Consider the following 15,184-nt stretch of genomic DNA (forward strand, 5'->3'; position numbering starts at 1 on the left):
TCCTGAAAAGAGAAAATTTAAATAGTTTTAAGAGCAAGCACTCCAAAAGACAAGGGTGAAAATTTAGGTCTCTGTCGAAGTTAAAATTCAGGGCTCTAACTCTAGGTAATAGTCAATGAAATGAGTAAGAAGGGTAACATAAAGTTTATTAGACACCCACCAGCGGTCAGCAAGAGGGTACTTAAGAAGTGGCTTGGACAGCTTCAATTGTTGGTCCTTCACAGCATAGCTGAGAACCTGTCGGTCTGAATAATGGCGGTATGGCTGATTCCCCAACTCAAACAGCTCCCAGATGGTTACGCCAAGTGACCTATGTACAGAGAGAAAGTATAATGGTATAAAAAAAGTGTAAACAGCCTAGTTGCAATAACAAAGGCCCAAATTCAACATTATATTTATGGTATTGTCCCCCACACACAATTTGCTATTTGTTGAAGCCTTTAGTAAAGTAACTGACCAGATGTTGCTTTCCTTGGTTTGGTCCACCACCAGCAAGTTACCATGAACCTCATCCACGAGTTCAGGGGCAATCCAACGTAAAGGAATCCAGGTCTGGTCTGATGTCACAAAGTAGTCGTCCTGGGGATGAAAAGATATGAAAAGTGAAAACGCTCAAAACCAAATTTAAAAAGTAAATGAATGTAATCTAGTTTATTGATATTATAGATATATTATTTATAAAAAACTGTATAGATAAACTGTATAGTGTTCATACCTTGTACTTCTTCTGCGATAGTCCATAGTCTCCAATCTTGACATTTATGTCTGATGTTAGCAGGCAATTTCTTAAAGCCAGATCACTGCAGAAAATCAGAGAAACATAAATAAATAAATAAACATATGATAAGCACCTTCTGATATGGCCTAAATGTTTTCATACCGCTACCTAGCTTAAAAATAACTGGATGTTATTTACGCAACTGGAACCACGCATAAAATTAACACAGTACTGTTACAAAGTAGGGCAGATTCAGAGCCAGAAATAACCATCATTTACACGCATTATGTTACTTTCTAAAAATAATATTTTTTTTCTTTATGAACCTGTTCAAAGCATCTTGGCGAGGACGTTGAAGTGGCTTGAAGACGTGTGGTGACCCCCGGCAACAAAATCACTGATGCTGGAGTGGAGTAAAAACACTCAGGCAGCATCAGGAGATTGTTGCAGGGAGAAACCATGAAACATGAAGCAGGGAAAGCAGATATTCACACATATTGGCGTCATATACCAAATAGTATATTTACGAATGATAGACTTAAGATTGTGACATAGCTATTGCAATAACTATTATACTTCCTAAAATTAAAGGATTTTACACATTAAAATAGAAGTCCATACATTGGAGTATGTATTAAAGTGCTGACTGACCTATGGGTGAAGTTGTTTTTGTGAAGGTGAAGCAGGCCTGAAGTGATCTCACACGCCATTCTCTGAAGCAGTAAGGGGTCAGGGGTCATGGAATCTGCTACCCGGCAGCTGCGCAGGTAACCTTTAACATCACCCTGTCATGGGAAATACAAAACAAATGCTAAACTACAAAGGTAAGGTGTAAATTCAAAGCAGTATGCCTAATCTTCAAAGGAGTGTGCCGTCAGCCTGATTTGCCTCAGATATCCACTGGGGGGCGGTATATAATGAAACATTATGAGGGCAGCAACAATTGATGTTGTTGTAAAGGTTTGATCTGTTTAAAATAAATGATGTAGCACATGTGACATGGTTGGCAATAACAGAAGAATTAAATAAAGCACACTGTCATGTGTGGCCTTTGCATATAAAATAGCACAATGGCGTACCAAACAAGCAGGCACACCATAGTATGTTGTGCATGACTTCCAGGTCATTGTTAAATGATTGCTATAGTATTCTAAGAGGTTTAAGCACATTACAATGTGGTAGCTAGTTGGTGTTCTAGGTATACAGTATTCTAGGTGTTGTTTAACTAGCCCAATTCTACAAATACTCTGATATTCTGGTCTCTAAATATGGTCTATGGGTTTTATCATCCATCGGTCAAAAGTGTTTTGAGGAAAGTTACTTTTAAAAGTAATGCACTGCACTATTGTGTTACACCCTAATTCTGTATCTGACTTTTTATGAAAAGTAATATATATTACTTTTGTGTTCATTTTTCAAATCTGGGCTGGGCTTGATTGAACAAAAGTACAATTTTCACACCAAAATCTAAATGAATAAGCCTCAGACTGAAGAAAAAGCAATACAGTAACTTGCGTTACTTATTTGAAGAAGTAACAGATATTTTGTTGTAAAATGTAAAAGTGAAAATGTAATGCATTACCCCAACACTTCTTACAAAAATACACTCCTTCTCCTTAAAATCTGCTTGATGAATCGTGTTTATGAAATTAGCCAAAATGTAACACTTAAGGTTAGAGGTTTTAGAGAGAAAAAACACACAAAAAGGATACCAGAAAAACAGAGCTATTAGACTAACCAGTGGGCAGAACTCCATGACCACTAAGTAGGGTGTGACCTCTGTGCACTGAGCGAGGCATTGCACTAGAGCCGGATGCTGGAGAGACCTGCAGAAAGAGTTTTACCTCAATCATCACTACAATACACTACAGTCATTCTCCACAAGAGATCATTATTATTCTGTCATCATTTACTCAAAACCTGTATTATTTTTTCTGTCCGAAATAACAATTTAGAAAAATGTCTGTGTTTGTTTGCAACATGTTTGTTACTCCATACAGTAAAAGTCAAGTTCAGTGTTGTTTTGGAACCCTTTGATTTTCATTTTTTAGGGCCACCCACTTCAAAATATATTTTGTGTTCAGCAGAAAAAAGAAAGTCATACCAGTTCTGAACAGTATGAAGGTGAGTAAAAGACAGAATATATTCATTTTTGAGGGAACTGTCCATTTAATGTCCTAAATTTTAATTTGTACATTACAAATGACTAATTTTAGCAGACATTTTACCCAAAGCAATTTAAGTTTCCACCGAAATTACACGGAACAATCTCTCCCAGGAACCTTTTGCTGCTGTCTGCGTTTCCATTGCGATCTAAAGTACCGTGAAGATGCATTTTTTCCCTGCACTTAATTTAGACCCTGGTTCCTGCGGTTGAAATACACCAATACCACCACAAAGTTGGTGGGGAAAGATGTTGCTGTGAAAATGTGGTTTTACATTATATTTTTATAAGGACCGTCAGCCTAGGAGGAATTTGAACCTACAACTTGTCAATCAACAAACCCCCTTATTCATTCTAGCAAAAGGGATTAAATAAAAAAATATGAATGGTGATTTATGAAAAGTAATGCGTGATTTGTTCACCGGTAAGGCCGAGCCTCTTCCAGGAAATGCATCTGGTCCTGCACACTGGCACTGGCCTTTAGTTCCTTCACTACGGCCTGGGTACTGCTGAGACCGGAGTGAACCTCCCCCAACAATACCTGCGAATGACACCACACACACACATATGCACAAAACACACACAAACACACAAGGGAAAGACAACAGAAACACACATACAGGAGTGAACAGAGGGAAACATGGACAACACACACAATTATGGACGGGGTGACACACAAACAGATGTGCACAAGAAGGAAATGGCCACAGAGGAAGGAAGGAAATCGAAGACAGATATTACACACAAACAAACCCAAAAAGATTTTTAATCAAGTCCAGGATTCATGCGAAAAGTTTCTCAAAAGGAAATGAAGAAAGACGAAAAACAACACAAAACCAGATGAGACATTGGTAAACATGCAGCCACAGAGACGCAGACATACAGATGGACATACCCATTTAATGGGAAGTTGGGGTAGTGTGTGTGTGTTTATGTATGTGTGTTACAAAAAGACAAAGAAGTAGAGAGAAAGAGAAAAGAATGAGAACGAAAGAGGCACAATTATTCCTATGAAATATTAAAAAGTGCTTTGGAATTCACTGCTACACAGAAATTCTCGCAGGGAACAGTCAAGACACGAGTCGAGTCCCACATCAAAGCTTGAGCATTGCTGAGGCACGGCAAAGGTAACGCAGCATGATAGAGTTTTTTTACATCCTTGGGACTTAACTACAGAGCTAAAGCGAGCTAAACCTTTATCCGTAGCAGTACACGCCTAGGGCATCCATGTCTGTGAGGTGTACGTTCAAAACAAATATACAATAAACAATAGATCAACTAGACTTACCTTGCCAAACCAGCCATGTCCAATCTCCTTTATGTAAAGCAAACTATGGCGGCCAAGATCTGTGGATCTCAGGAGCTGGACTAAAGGAGACAGAACAAGATATGAATTGGCAACTGAACCAGTGGCAATATCTGGCGTTCAAAAACCAATGAAATCTATAATGTTTTAGGTTTAAAAAAAGTGGCATTACACGAATAAGAGTTATGCAGATGATCAGAAACTCTTGCTTCTATTCTATTGCTGGAGAAGACTATCATCAGGATGATCATATGTTGACTATAATTTGAAATAAAAAATGTATTAAATTAGAAAAAAGCAGAAGAAAAGAGCATTTTCAGCCTTTTCTCTCAAACTTTTGGACATACATATTAGATCCATTGCATTGTCAAATAAGCAAAACTGTTCAAACAGAAAAAATACAAAAATGCAAAAAACAACAACAAAACATCTTAAAATGATTTTTAAGAATTTAGCATCATTAGTTAACATTATTTAAACTTTTCCAACATAACACACCCTTATTGCATGCAGCATTGTAAGAGCATTAAGTGAAGTCGCATCAAGTTTTTCCTCCAGCGAAAAAATAAAAATCATCCTCCAAATATCTTCTCCAAAAGGCAGTGAGCAATCTTCAGAGCAAGAGTGAGGTTAAACGGCATAAAATCAAGTTCGAGAGCCTGTCTGAAGAGTTTAAAATCTCGCCGTGATCTTTCAAAATGCTTGAAAAGCATTTTTTCTGAAATGGAGAAGTCAGAGAAGGCAGAATGGATGAAGACTGTCGCAGTAGAGATGGATTTGACCAGTGTTTTCTGTACCGTTCAACCTCCCGTCTGATCCTTGCCTATCTCTATAATCTCAAAAAGCCATAACAGTCCCCTTTCTCTCTTTCCCTCATCTCATCGTGCCCACAAACAGACAGTTTATTGTAAGGGTGCATGACATACTGTCTCACTCACTGTCCTCTTTTTTATGCAGCAGCCATATTTTACGCCCATGTGGTGTTGTAGAGGCTGTTCATTCTGCCAGCCCTCGCTGGGGAGAATTGGGCTCTTTGTCATGCCAGCGGTGCTGCTTGGTACCACTAAGAGGATGGAAACACTAATGCTATTATTCCTGAGGTTTCTAGTCTAAGTCTGGGAAAGCAAATGGCCGGTAAACAAATCAGAATGTTTGATGTGGGTGCGGGTTACGGCATATTATATTACAATGGGGTTGCAAACAGCCATACAGCATATATGAAGAGACTGAAGATATAGTTACAAATTGCATGGATTGCAATTACGTGAAATTCATTTATGAATCAAATCAATGTGTATGTCTATCATTTGCACAAAAGGACACTTTTAGATATTATACAAGTGTTGTTGTTAACTAAAACTGAAAACAATCAAAATCATTTTTGGCCATTGAAATACAGCTGACATAAAATATAAATATTAGATTAAAAAGTCTAAAAAATTAACGAAAATGAGAAATGATGCCTTGGCAACTAACTGAAATAAATAGCTTAAGTTTACTTTAAAATCACAAAAAACTGAATTGCAGGAGATATATATATTTCATTTTTTGTGATTTTAAAGTATAAACTTAAGCTATTTATTTCAGTTAGTTGTCCAAGACATGCATATATATATATATATATATATATATATATATATATATTTCAGTTTTTTGTGATTTTAAAGTAAACTTAAGCTATTTATTTCAGTTAGTTGTCCAAGGCATCATTTCTCATTTTCGTTAATTTTTTAGACTATTAGATTAAAGAATTAGATTAAAGAATTAAATGGTACTAATAGAAATGTATTAAACTAAATATCTAGTATCCTGCTGGAACTATCCAGTTTGAGCTTTAACAGAGCTATTGCTATTCAGTCCATCTAGTTCTATCTAAAGAGTTTGGTCATTTACAGGAGTGACAACCACATTCTATAATCAAATTCACTTTTTAAAAAAATATGGTGACACACTGCTTATAACAAAATTTTACTACAAATCCAAAGTGAAAAACAATTTCCAGATGATAATACATCATCTTAAGTCTTGCCATCAACAATAATCCAAAACACAGCTGTGTTTTACAGCAGGTTTGTGTTAAGCTGTGTCAGAAATAAAATGCGTCTCCATCAGCTCCCTAGTTCAGAAGTTAGGGCACTGATCAGGGAATCATTCAAAGGGCTGACAGCCTGATCAGTGCCCTAACTTCTGAACTAGGGAGCTAATAGAGACCCATTGTCTCATTCACTATTCCCTATAGTGCATGGAAGTTGAGTCCACTATATGGGAAGGAATTGAAGAAAAATGAGTGAGTCAATTCGGACGATGACTTTGAGTGTGTTCACACTTCCGTTCATTTTGCTTGGTTCATTAGGTTTCCGACCAAAAAACATTCAGTCCACTTAGCATTTACATTGGTATTTAAACACCAAACCTGATTGGCTTTTATGTATATATTTCACAACGGACAAACTTACCAAATATCCAAAACAATGCTGTGTGCTGGGATAAATGTGCTTGTTGTTTGTGAATAGCCTACATATGGTGGTATTTTGAGCACCTGAGAACTCATGAAGAGCTTATAAAATGTGTAAATGAGTCAACAGCAGCAGGAAACCCTTCATCACACACAAACAAAGATCTACTGCAAGAAGACTCGGTTCTGACCCTGCTTCAGACTCTGTTTCTGATGGGCAAAATCGAGACTATGTCAAGAATAAAATGGTATTCTTGAACATTGTGTCCTTTTTAGGGTTTCATTTTGAAACATCACATCCTGTTTTTTGTTCATCTACATGCCTTTGGTCCATGATGCGTTCATATTCATTCAAACCACACCAGAGTTCGATTGAAAGCGGACCGAGTCACATCTCTTTACAGCGGTCCTGATTTTTGCGTTCAGATAAAATGACAACCGTTATGATTACATTAGAATAAATATGCTGATTAACAAACATTTTTAAACCATTCACCAAATTATTATTTCTTCCTTTAATCTTGTCAGTTAACAATGTCACCTCAGTAAATTATTTAGTAAAACGCTTGGCTGTTAATAAAATTCATTAAAGGGTTAGTCACCCAAAAATGAAAATTCTGTCATTAATTACTCACCCTCATGCCGTTCGACACCCGTCCCAACAATAAGACCTTTGTTAATCTTCAGAACACAAATTAAGATATTTTTCTTGAAATCCGGTGGCTCAGAAAGGCCTTCATCGACACCAATGTCATTTCCTCTCTCAAGACCCATAAAGGCACTAAAGACGTCGTTACAAAGCCCATCTTACTACAGTGGCTCTACAATAATTTTATGAAGCGTCGAGAATAGTTTTTTTGCGAAAAACAACAACAAAATACTGACTTGTATACACTGTAAAAAATATTTGTTGGTTTTTGTTTAGCCTAGAAATCTAGACGCACCCTAGCGGTAGCAAATTTAATCTGCCCGCAAGTGTCGTCTAGGAACTCTCAATACCCTTCTAAGCTGTATTCCCCTCACTCTGGACAGGCCAATCACATCGTGTATAGAATCGGTGGGCGGGGCCATAATGACGACGGCCGAGTTGCGTTTACGTGCTTCTAGTAAACCCAGAAACTGGTGAACGGCGGTCTCGCGTTTAGCTAGAATGCCATACAAAACCAACCCATTGGGCCACTGAATCCGCATTAACGACAACAGTTGGGGCATCAGCCTTATTCCTAATGGGTTGTTATCATAGCTACCAAAATCCAGTGTTCTGTATTTTCCGTACGTGAGTATTTGTTGTAGCTGGCTATAAAAAAAAAAAAAAAAAAAAAAAAAAAAAAGTTGTGTACTGTGCTAATTAATTGAGATTTCTTACAGCTCTTACAGGTTGTTGGCCTTGTTTGTTTCGTTGCTTCTATTGCTCTACCCTTTTTTGTAAGTCGCTTAGGATAAAAGCGTCTGCTAAATGATTAAATGTAAATGTAAATGTCTTTCGAATCAGCTTTGACTGCGATTCTGGAAGACTTGGAGTTAAGCTTTTCTCTGAGAAAAGAACAAAGAACGGCACTGAAGTCATTCTTAAAAAGGGAAGATGTGTTCGGAGTTTAGCCGACCGGATACGGTGAATGTTTAATCTATCAACAAGCTGTTTCACCTTCGTTGCTCTGGTTGGTTGTAGCGCTATCCTATCACGTGCAGAGGGACTTTGAAAGACAACCGTTTATCCTGCCCCTCGGATTGAGCCCTGTCTATGGTGAGTTTCCAGACCAAACATCTTGATGTGGGTCTGGCTTGTCAGGCTAGTTTTTGTTGGTTTAACTAAGTAAAAAATAAGCAACTTGGTTGCCTTAAAATTTTCAGTTTATTGAAATTAAAAATTTGAGTTGATACAATGAAGGAAATTTGTTTAATAAATAGAAACTCAAAATATTATTGTATCTGAACCACATAAAAATTTTGATAAATCATGAAACATTTGTTTCACTGCGTCATCACAAATAAAACACACACAATTACCCAATATCCTTACAAAATCTTTTAATAATATTTTAATAAAGGTTGTCGAATCTCAAAAAATGTTCATTGTATGAACTCAAAATTTTAATTTCAATGAACTCAAATTTTTAAGGCAACCAGGTAACTTTTTTTCTAAATAATTTTTTACAGTGTAGTGATGGCCGATTTCAAAACACTATGAAATCAGTGGTTCGATACGCTGATTCATGATGCTCTGAAGCTTCACTATATAAGTCGTTATTTATGTATTTATTTTTGCTTCATAAAATTATTGTAGAACCACTGTAGTGAGATGGGCTTTTTAACAACGTCTTTAGTACCTTTTATTGGTCTTGAGAGAGGAAATGTCATTGCTGGCAATGGAGGCCTTTCTGAGCCATCGAATTTAAACAAAAATATCTTCATTTGTGTTAGGAAAAAGAATGTCTCTCTCTTTAAGCGTTGGATTTTGGGATAGCGCTTCAGCGAGTGTAAACAGAGTGCATTGTGGGTATAAACCAAGCCTGCAGCATCCCTCTCAGAAACTGAAGCTTTTGCGCCTCGATCGCCCCCCGGTGACCGGTCCCAGTATAGCCGCACCTCTGTGTTTACTAATAGACGCGAGACAAACTAAACAATCATATTCCACTTCAAATATTGTTTACCCAAAGTTACTTTATGCCATTGAAGGCAGTTATCATCACAATGATTTCATTTCAAGTGTTTTTTTTTTAAAATAAGTTTACTTTTAGTTAGTTATTTGATGCTATTAAAACGGTTGTGTGACGTCATGATTGACAGCTGAGATCGACGTCTTCTCTGAGTGAAGTTGTTACTGAGGCACTAATGGACTTTTTTCATAATTTTTGGGAGCAGATTGGAGCTTAAGCTTTAATTTCTACATTTCCATAACAGTTTATTTCACACCAACATAATTAATTGTTCCGCATCTGTGAGAGTGTGAGCGGGCTTTTGATATCGCAACTCCGGTCCCAAAATCTCTACTGCGCAGACTCAGTCCTAAGATGTCAGCGCCGTGCAGGCCGTCTGAAAGCTTCCATCAGCCAAGTGGAAACGGATGATGTCGAGTCGTCCATATTTTTTTTACGGTCTATGGTATAAACGGGTGAATCAATGTAGGGAATGAAGTTGTTCACTCAGTCAAAAAGGCCAAATATGAACAAAACAGAGCTGAACAGAAAAACACTGATGTCTGCCAACAGTATGACAACAAGGTGTCAAAAAAATCACATCACGTATCAGGACTTGCTCAATGTGAATTTAAATATACAAGAATGACTACTTGGCTTGCTCATAACCACAGCGTTGGTCAGTAAAAGTGACATGCTGGCCAGATGGCTGCTGGGAATGCATTTGTTGGGAAAATAATGGTGAGAAATCATTCCACTCCATCCAAATAGAATTATCATACATTATCAAACACAATGAAATGTGTTTACTGCTGCTGTGCACGTCTTGCTTTAATTTGTCCCTCTAGTCTAGTTTCCCAGAAATGCAAATCAGTTTGAATTATATTTTTGTGATGTAGTTTAATGAAGTGAGCGTGATAAAAGGGTGTGTGCTCATGCTATATACGAAATGATGTAGTTTTTAAACTATCTGTTTGCTCAGAGGTGTGTTTATGAGCACAGCTGTGTTGGGGTGGATACTGCACACCAGAGTGCAATACATGATCTGTTCGGCTGAAACCTCTCAAATCAGATGATAAACACTACACTTAGCTTCTTCATTTTTCTAACTGTCTTCCCAAGAGAGAAAACGACACGTCTGATTACAGACAGATGCTATCTGTGTCACAGTGACTGACACCTGCGCTTCCTGGCAGGAGGTTTGTATCTTAACTCATGCTCATCCTTAAGGAGTGACATCATCCCAGCCACGCCTGAAACACATTCTTACAGATGGGCCCCGTAGACTACGCCATAAGAAACCCGAGTGGGATCTTTAGCATTTTATCTGTCAGGTGGCAAAAAACTGCATCTATTATTCACTTATTGCGTAAGGGTTGTGTGAGAGTTCTGTGAGCTAGATCTGAATAACCACATCCTCTTAACCTCTGACCTTTACTAATCGCACCACATTAGCCGTTAGCATCACTGTCAGACTATAATAAATTGAGCTGTTGTTATGGGAAAGAGGGAGACAGATGGATCGGAATGTACACATCGTCTCTTGGATTCCTCAGATTCCAAGGCACATTTATGTAGGCTGGCTGAGGCGGCATTATGCAACAGGCAGATGTTTGTTCTGGTCAAGACTGAATAAGAGAGACAAAAAATGCTGGAGTGAAGAATTGTTTGGATTTTGATTTCACAATTTACTCGTGCCTGGCTAAGAAAAATAAACCTAATTAACTATAGATATTCTATGTAAACAACTCTTAATCTTTAAGGATGTGTTTACAGAAAAAACACAAAAGGAAGATTAATACTGAGAATTTACACCAGTGAAGCGCAAGCAAATAAAAAAACTGTATTAATTCTGCCTCCAGCCTGTTTCTCTTTAACGCATTTGCTCTGGCCAGCCTTGTGGTTTCGGGTTAATCCATAGATTTCAGTCCAGAGAGACAGACAAAAGAAAGAAAATGGTTGAAGGCCATATGCGAACCAAAGCTCAGATTATTCTTCGTGGTTGTGCATTCTGCACTTTTAAATGCCTTTTAAATTCCAATTGTACGTTTGTAAATTTGAACTGAATTTGAATTGAGGTGGAAAAATGTAATTTGACTTTTATTGTTAGAAAGCCGAATTAAAATAAATGTAAATGCAAAGATTAAAGATTCATATAAATACAATTTTTAAATATAAAAGCAAGTTTAAAAAGAGACAGACAGACAGAAAATCAAAATAAATTACATAAAATATTTTAAAGCCCCCCTGTGGTCAGTAATGATATCCCTTAAAACTCATCTTTGTTTGCCAAAATGGCATATTTAAATGTTTTTTTTTTCCCCATAAAAATGTATTCATGCCTAAAGCCCTATTCGGACGGGATCAGTTTAGGAGATGAGGGTTAAGTTATTATTACCATGGTTCTCTGTGATTTTAGTCCCGTCCGAATGTGCCATCTCGGTAATCATTTCACAAGATTACAGTGACTTTTACCTTCTGTAAAAAGGTCTGGAAAAACGACCTTGGGTAATAATAATCCTGTTTGAATAGACCCGCTGTAAAAACTCATGGTACAATTTTGTAATTTCCTGTTTAAAAGTAAAAAAAAAACGCGAGCATGGAGGCGCTTGAATCATTTGGTTGCGTTGTAGGTGGTGGGACAACTCTGTGACAAACCTCCAGTATTTTCCGCATATCATTTAAAGCAAAAAGAAGATCAAAAGCACTTACCAACACAATCCAATTAGAATCGTTAGACTGGACCCATGTGTTTTATAAAACATATATATAGGAGTTCAGACTGGCGCATGTGTGTTAAAGCGAGTTACTCCTCCCACTTCTGCTAGTTTTACTGAGATGTCTTATCCTCTGCGAATTGGCCATTAATATTACAGACATCCTGAGGTAAAATTACTTTACCCCCACCTCCCCATGTTAAACTAATCCCATCTGATTAGGGCTTTAATATAGTATGCGAGTATGCAACTCTACACACTTGCTTCATTTAATATAAGGAGATCCATGAAAATGCAAATTATCCCCACCTCCATTCACTCTGATGTGAGATCCATTTGGTCATCTTAACTGCAGTAAACGCTGCACAGTGGCAAGTGGAAATACTGGTTTCATTCAGCCATATATGTTTGAAAAAGAAACTGATTCAAAAGTGGAAGAGTGAATTATACAGGCTCGTAGACAAGTCAATCGCTCTCTATAGCATTGTACATAACCTAATTAATATGATTAGTCTTTCACTTGACTACGTTATCAAACTGCTAATAATGTGTTGCTAATGGTACACAAACCATGTTCCCGTTCTGCATCTCAGTCTGCCTTCTAACAATCAGCATCCTTAGAAACGCTTTGAACATCATAGAACGTCAGTGGAAAAAAGACATATAGTTCATCATGACAGACATCATGCACATAATTCACCCGCTATATTGCTAAAAGGGATAGCCTGGCTTCTCTCGAGACTCCACTGCTTCAGACATAGTTAATGATATGCTAACGCCCCAGCCAAATGTTGATGTGATTGGTTACGAGGTAGTTTGTGATTTAAGAAACACTGTTGATTTCAAACTGCAGCTTTAAGGAGAAAATACTCAGCAATACTCAGCAAATTTAAACATGAATTTGTACATTGTTTGTCTTAAAAGTGCACTTTGTAACTTTTCCTTCCGCTAGAGGGCGCCTATTCAAAACAAAGGCGTAATTTGAGGATGCCAAGTTTGAGGGCCGAATCTTGGGATGTGGTCTTCACCTCACAGCCGGTTGAAAATAATGGCAGAAATCATGTTGATGGATGCGGTTATTAATCTTACTGTAGTATGAAGCAGAGCAGGACAGAGTGTTGTGGAGTTAATGAGATGACCAACACACGCCTCACGAGCAGTGGGACTTTTATTATGCCACAGTCACCAGTGCCATTTCGCAGGCGACTCTCTCAGATGTCCCGGTTCATTGGTTAAAATAGCAACTTTCTGATAATTTACAAATAGTTGGAAACATTTGGGATATTGTAAGAACTCAACTGAACAAAATATATAATACTGGCCTGGTGGCTTTTGGACATTTTACTGTATTTATTTTTACCTAGTGCACATTTAAAACATATTAAAAACATCAAATAGACATAAGACACATTCAAAACTTGATTTAAACCACAAGTGGTCTTTAAAACAGGTAATAATATTACAGGTATTTTTTGTATTTTTGTATAGCCTTGGTGAACAGTTTTCAAAGTGAGGGTTCTTTCAAAAACATAAAATATTACTAACCCCAAGCTTTTAAGCAGTATTGCTGATATTTTTTGTAATGTTTCCTACACTCTTAGAAAAAAAGTTTTTTTTTGCAGCGAAAGTTCTAAAAAGAAGTTTAATGAACATTTTTGTGTTTCTTTTATATATTTCTTAAAAGAAATTTCCTAATTGTCATTGGCATTCAAATTCAGATTCAGCTTCCTATCGGGTGTGGAATATTCAATTTCAATGTACACTCGTAAATTGTAAGGTTAATTGTTTAATTTAAAATATTGCACAACCATGGCCATCAGCAAGGAACAGCTGGCCTGTGTTCTGAAGGTCCAGAGTAAGGCAGGGTTGTGGGACATTTTCCATCCCAGAAGGGAAGAGTGGAGGCAGCACCAGGGCGTTGGTCTCTTCTAGATTTTACACTAGAGAACTTGTGGGTTGGAAGTAAAACCGAACACATTAACAAATATTCTCTGGAACGAAAAAAAAAAAAAAAAAAAAACTCAGTCCAGAGAATGTGAAACCCGTATGGGAGTTGCATAAGTGGGGTCAGAGCGGATTCAGGACTGGGAGGAATTCCTCAACAAGCCCAATCAGCTTTGGGCTTTCTTAAGTGCTTTTACATCTGGTCCTGCTCATATCGAAAGCTTGTTTCGATGCGGTATGACAACGACCCACCTGATCGGCCAGGTTGCTTGGCGACGGGCAGCGAGACCTCGGTGAGAGGCAGGATGTAGACGTCGGGACCGGTGTGAGATGTAGGCGATGGCGGCGTGGACATATCCGCTGGGTATTCCTCTCCCTCTGCATTCTCAAACTCCTACGGAAGCAATAAAAAACACGGAGGTCAGAGGTTACGGTAGCATGGCAGCATAACTCTTGGGTGGTTGAATGTCATAAAGAAATGTTCAAGTTATTTTGTAGCCCCAAAGTCAAAAAGGAAAACCCAGTTTTTAGACCCACTGAGATTTTCACATTCCCCCCGTCCAAAATGAGTTTTGGTTTTTTCCCAATAGTCAACTTATGTTGCTCAGCTCAGTTCCTGCTTTGTGGGACGATTTCAAGCACCCTCCTGGAAAAACCTGCGTTATGGGGATACAAAGATGGCAATATCCGAAATCCTTGTCTTTGTGGGCACATGTTTGGTCCCTGTGAGGAAAACAGCTTATGAATCATACAGAATTATGACAATGAAAAATGCAGAACGTTTTCTGTGATGGGTACATTTGGGGTAGCAAGGGTTAGAATATACAGTTTGTAAAGTATAAAAATCATATTATCTATGAAATGTCCCCATAAAAAAATTAAAACACTAAATGCATTTATGTGTGTGTGGGCATGTTTTTGTGACATATGAGGAAACAAATGTGTATAATGACATGGGTATGACATAGGTATTACAAGGAGAGGGTGAAATATGAGGACATTGGCCATGTCCCCACTTTTCAAAATGATTATAAATCATACAGTTTTATTTGAGAAAGTAAAAATGCAAAATGTTTCCTGTGATGGGTAGGTTAAGGGGCAGGGGCAGTGTAAGGGGACAGAGAATACGGTTTGTACAGTATAAAACCATTACGCCTATGGAATGTCCCCATATGTCACAAAAACAAACGTGTGTGTGTGTGTATTTTAAAGGGATAGTTCACTTTGAAATTAAATTTACCTCA

General features: G+C 37.7%; 1 protein-coding gene across 3 annotated transcripts in view; it reads right to left on the reverse strand.

Annotated features, from left to right (window-relative positions):
- Nucleotides 1-15,184, reverse strand: part of aatkb (apoptosis-associated tyrosine kinase b) — a 63,768-nt gene that overhangs the window by 7,515 nt on the left and 41,069 nt on the right. For 2 of the 3 annotated variants that reach the window (XM_067430435.1, XM_067430436.1), the window contains 8 exons: nt 14,193-14,334; nt 4,171-4,250; nt 3,305-3,423; nt 2,457-2,544; nt 1,370-1,503; nt 716-800; nt 458-579; nt 161-310 (listed from right to left, as the gene is read on the reverse strand). In XM_067430435.1, the coding sequence (XP_067286536.1) occupies nt 161-310; nt 458-579; nt 716-800; nt 1,370-1,503; nt 2,457-2,544; nt 3,305-3,423; nt 4,171-4,250; nt 14,193-14,334 (920 nt within the window). Of the gene's footprint in view, nt 1-160; nt 311-457; nt 580-715; nt 801-1,369; nt 1,504-2,456; nt 2,545-3,304; nt 3,424-4,170; nt 4,251-4,686; nt 5,520-14,192; nt 14,335-15,184 lie in introns of those variants that run through there. The other variant, XM_067430437.1, reaches the window with a different exon arrangement.

Source organism: Pseudorasbora parva, chromosome 21 (genome assembly GCF_024679245.1).
Source record: "Pseudorasbora parva isolate DD20220531a chromosome 21, ASM2467924v1, whole genome shotgun sequence".
Taxonomy (NCBI): domain Eukaryota; kingdom Metazoa; phylum Chordata; class Actinopteri; order Cypriniformes; family Gobionidae; genus Pseudorasbora; species Pseudorasbora parva.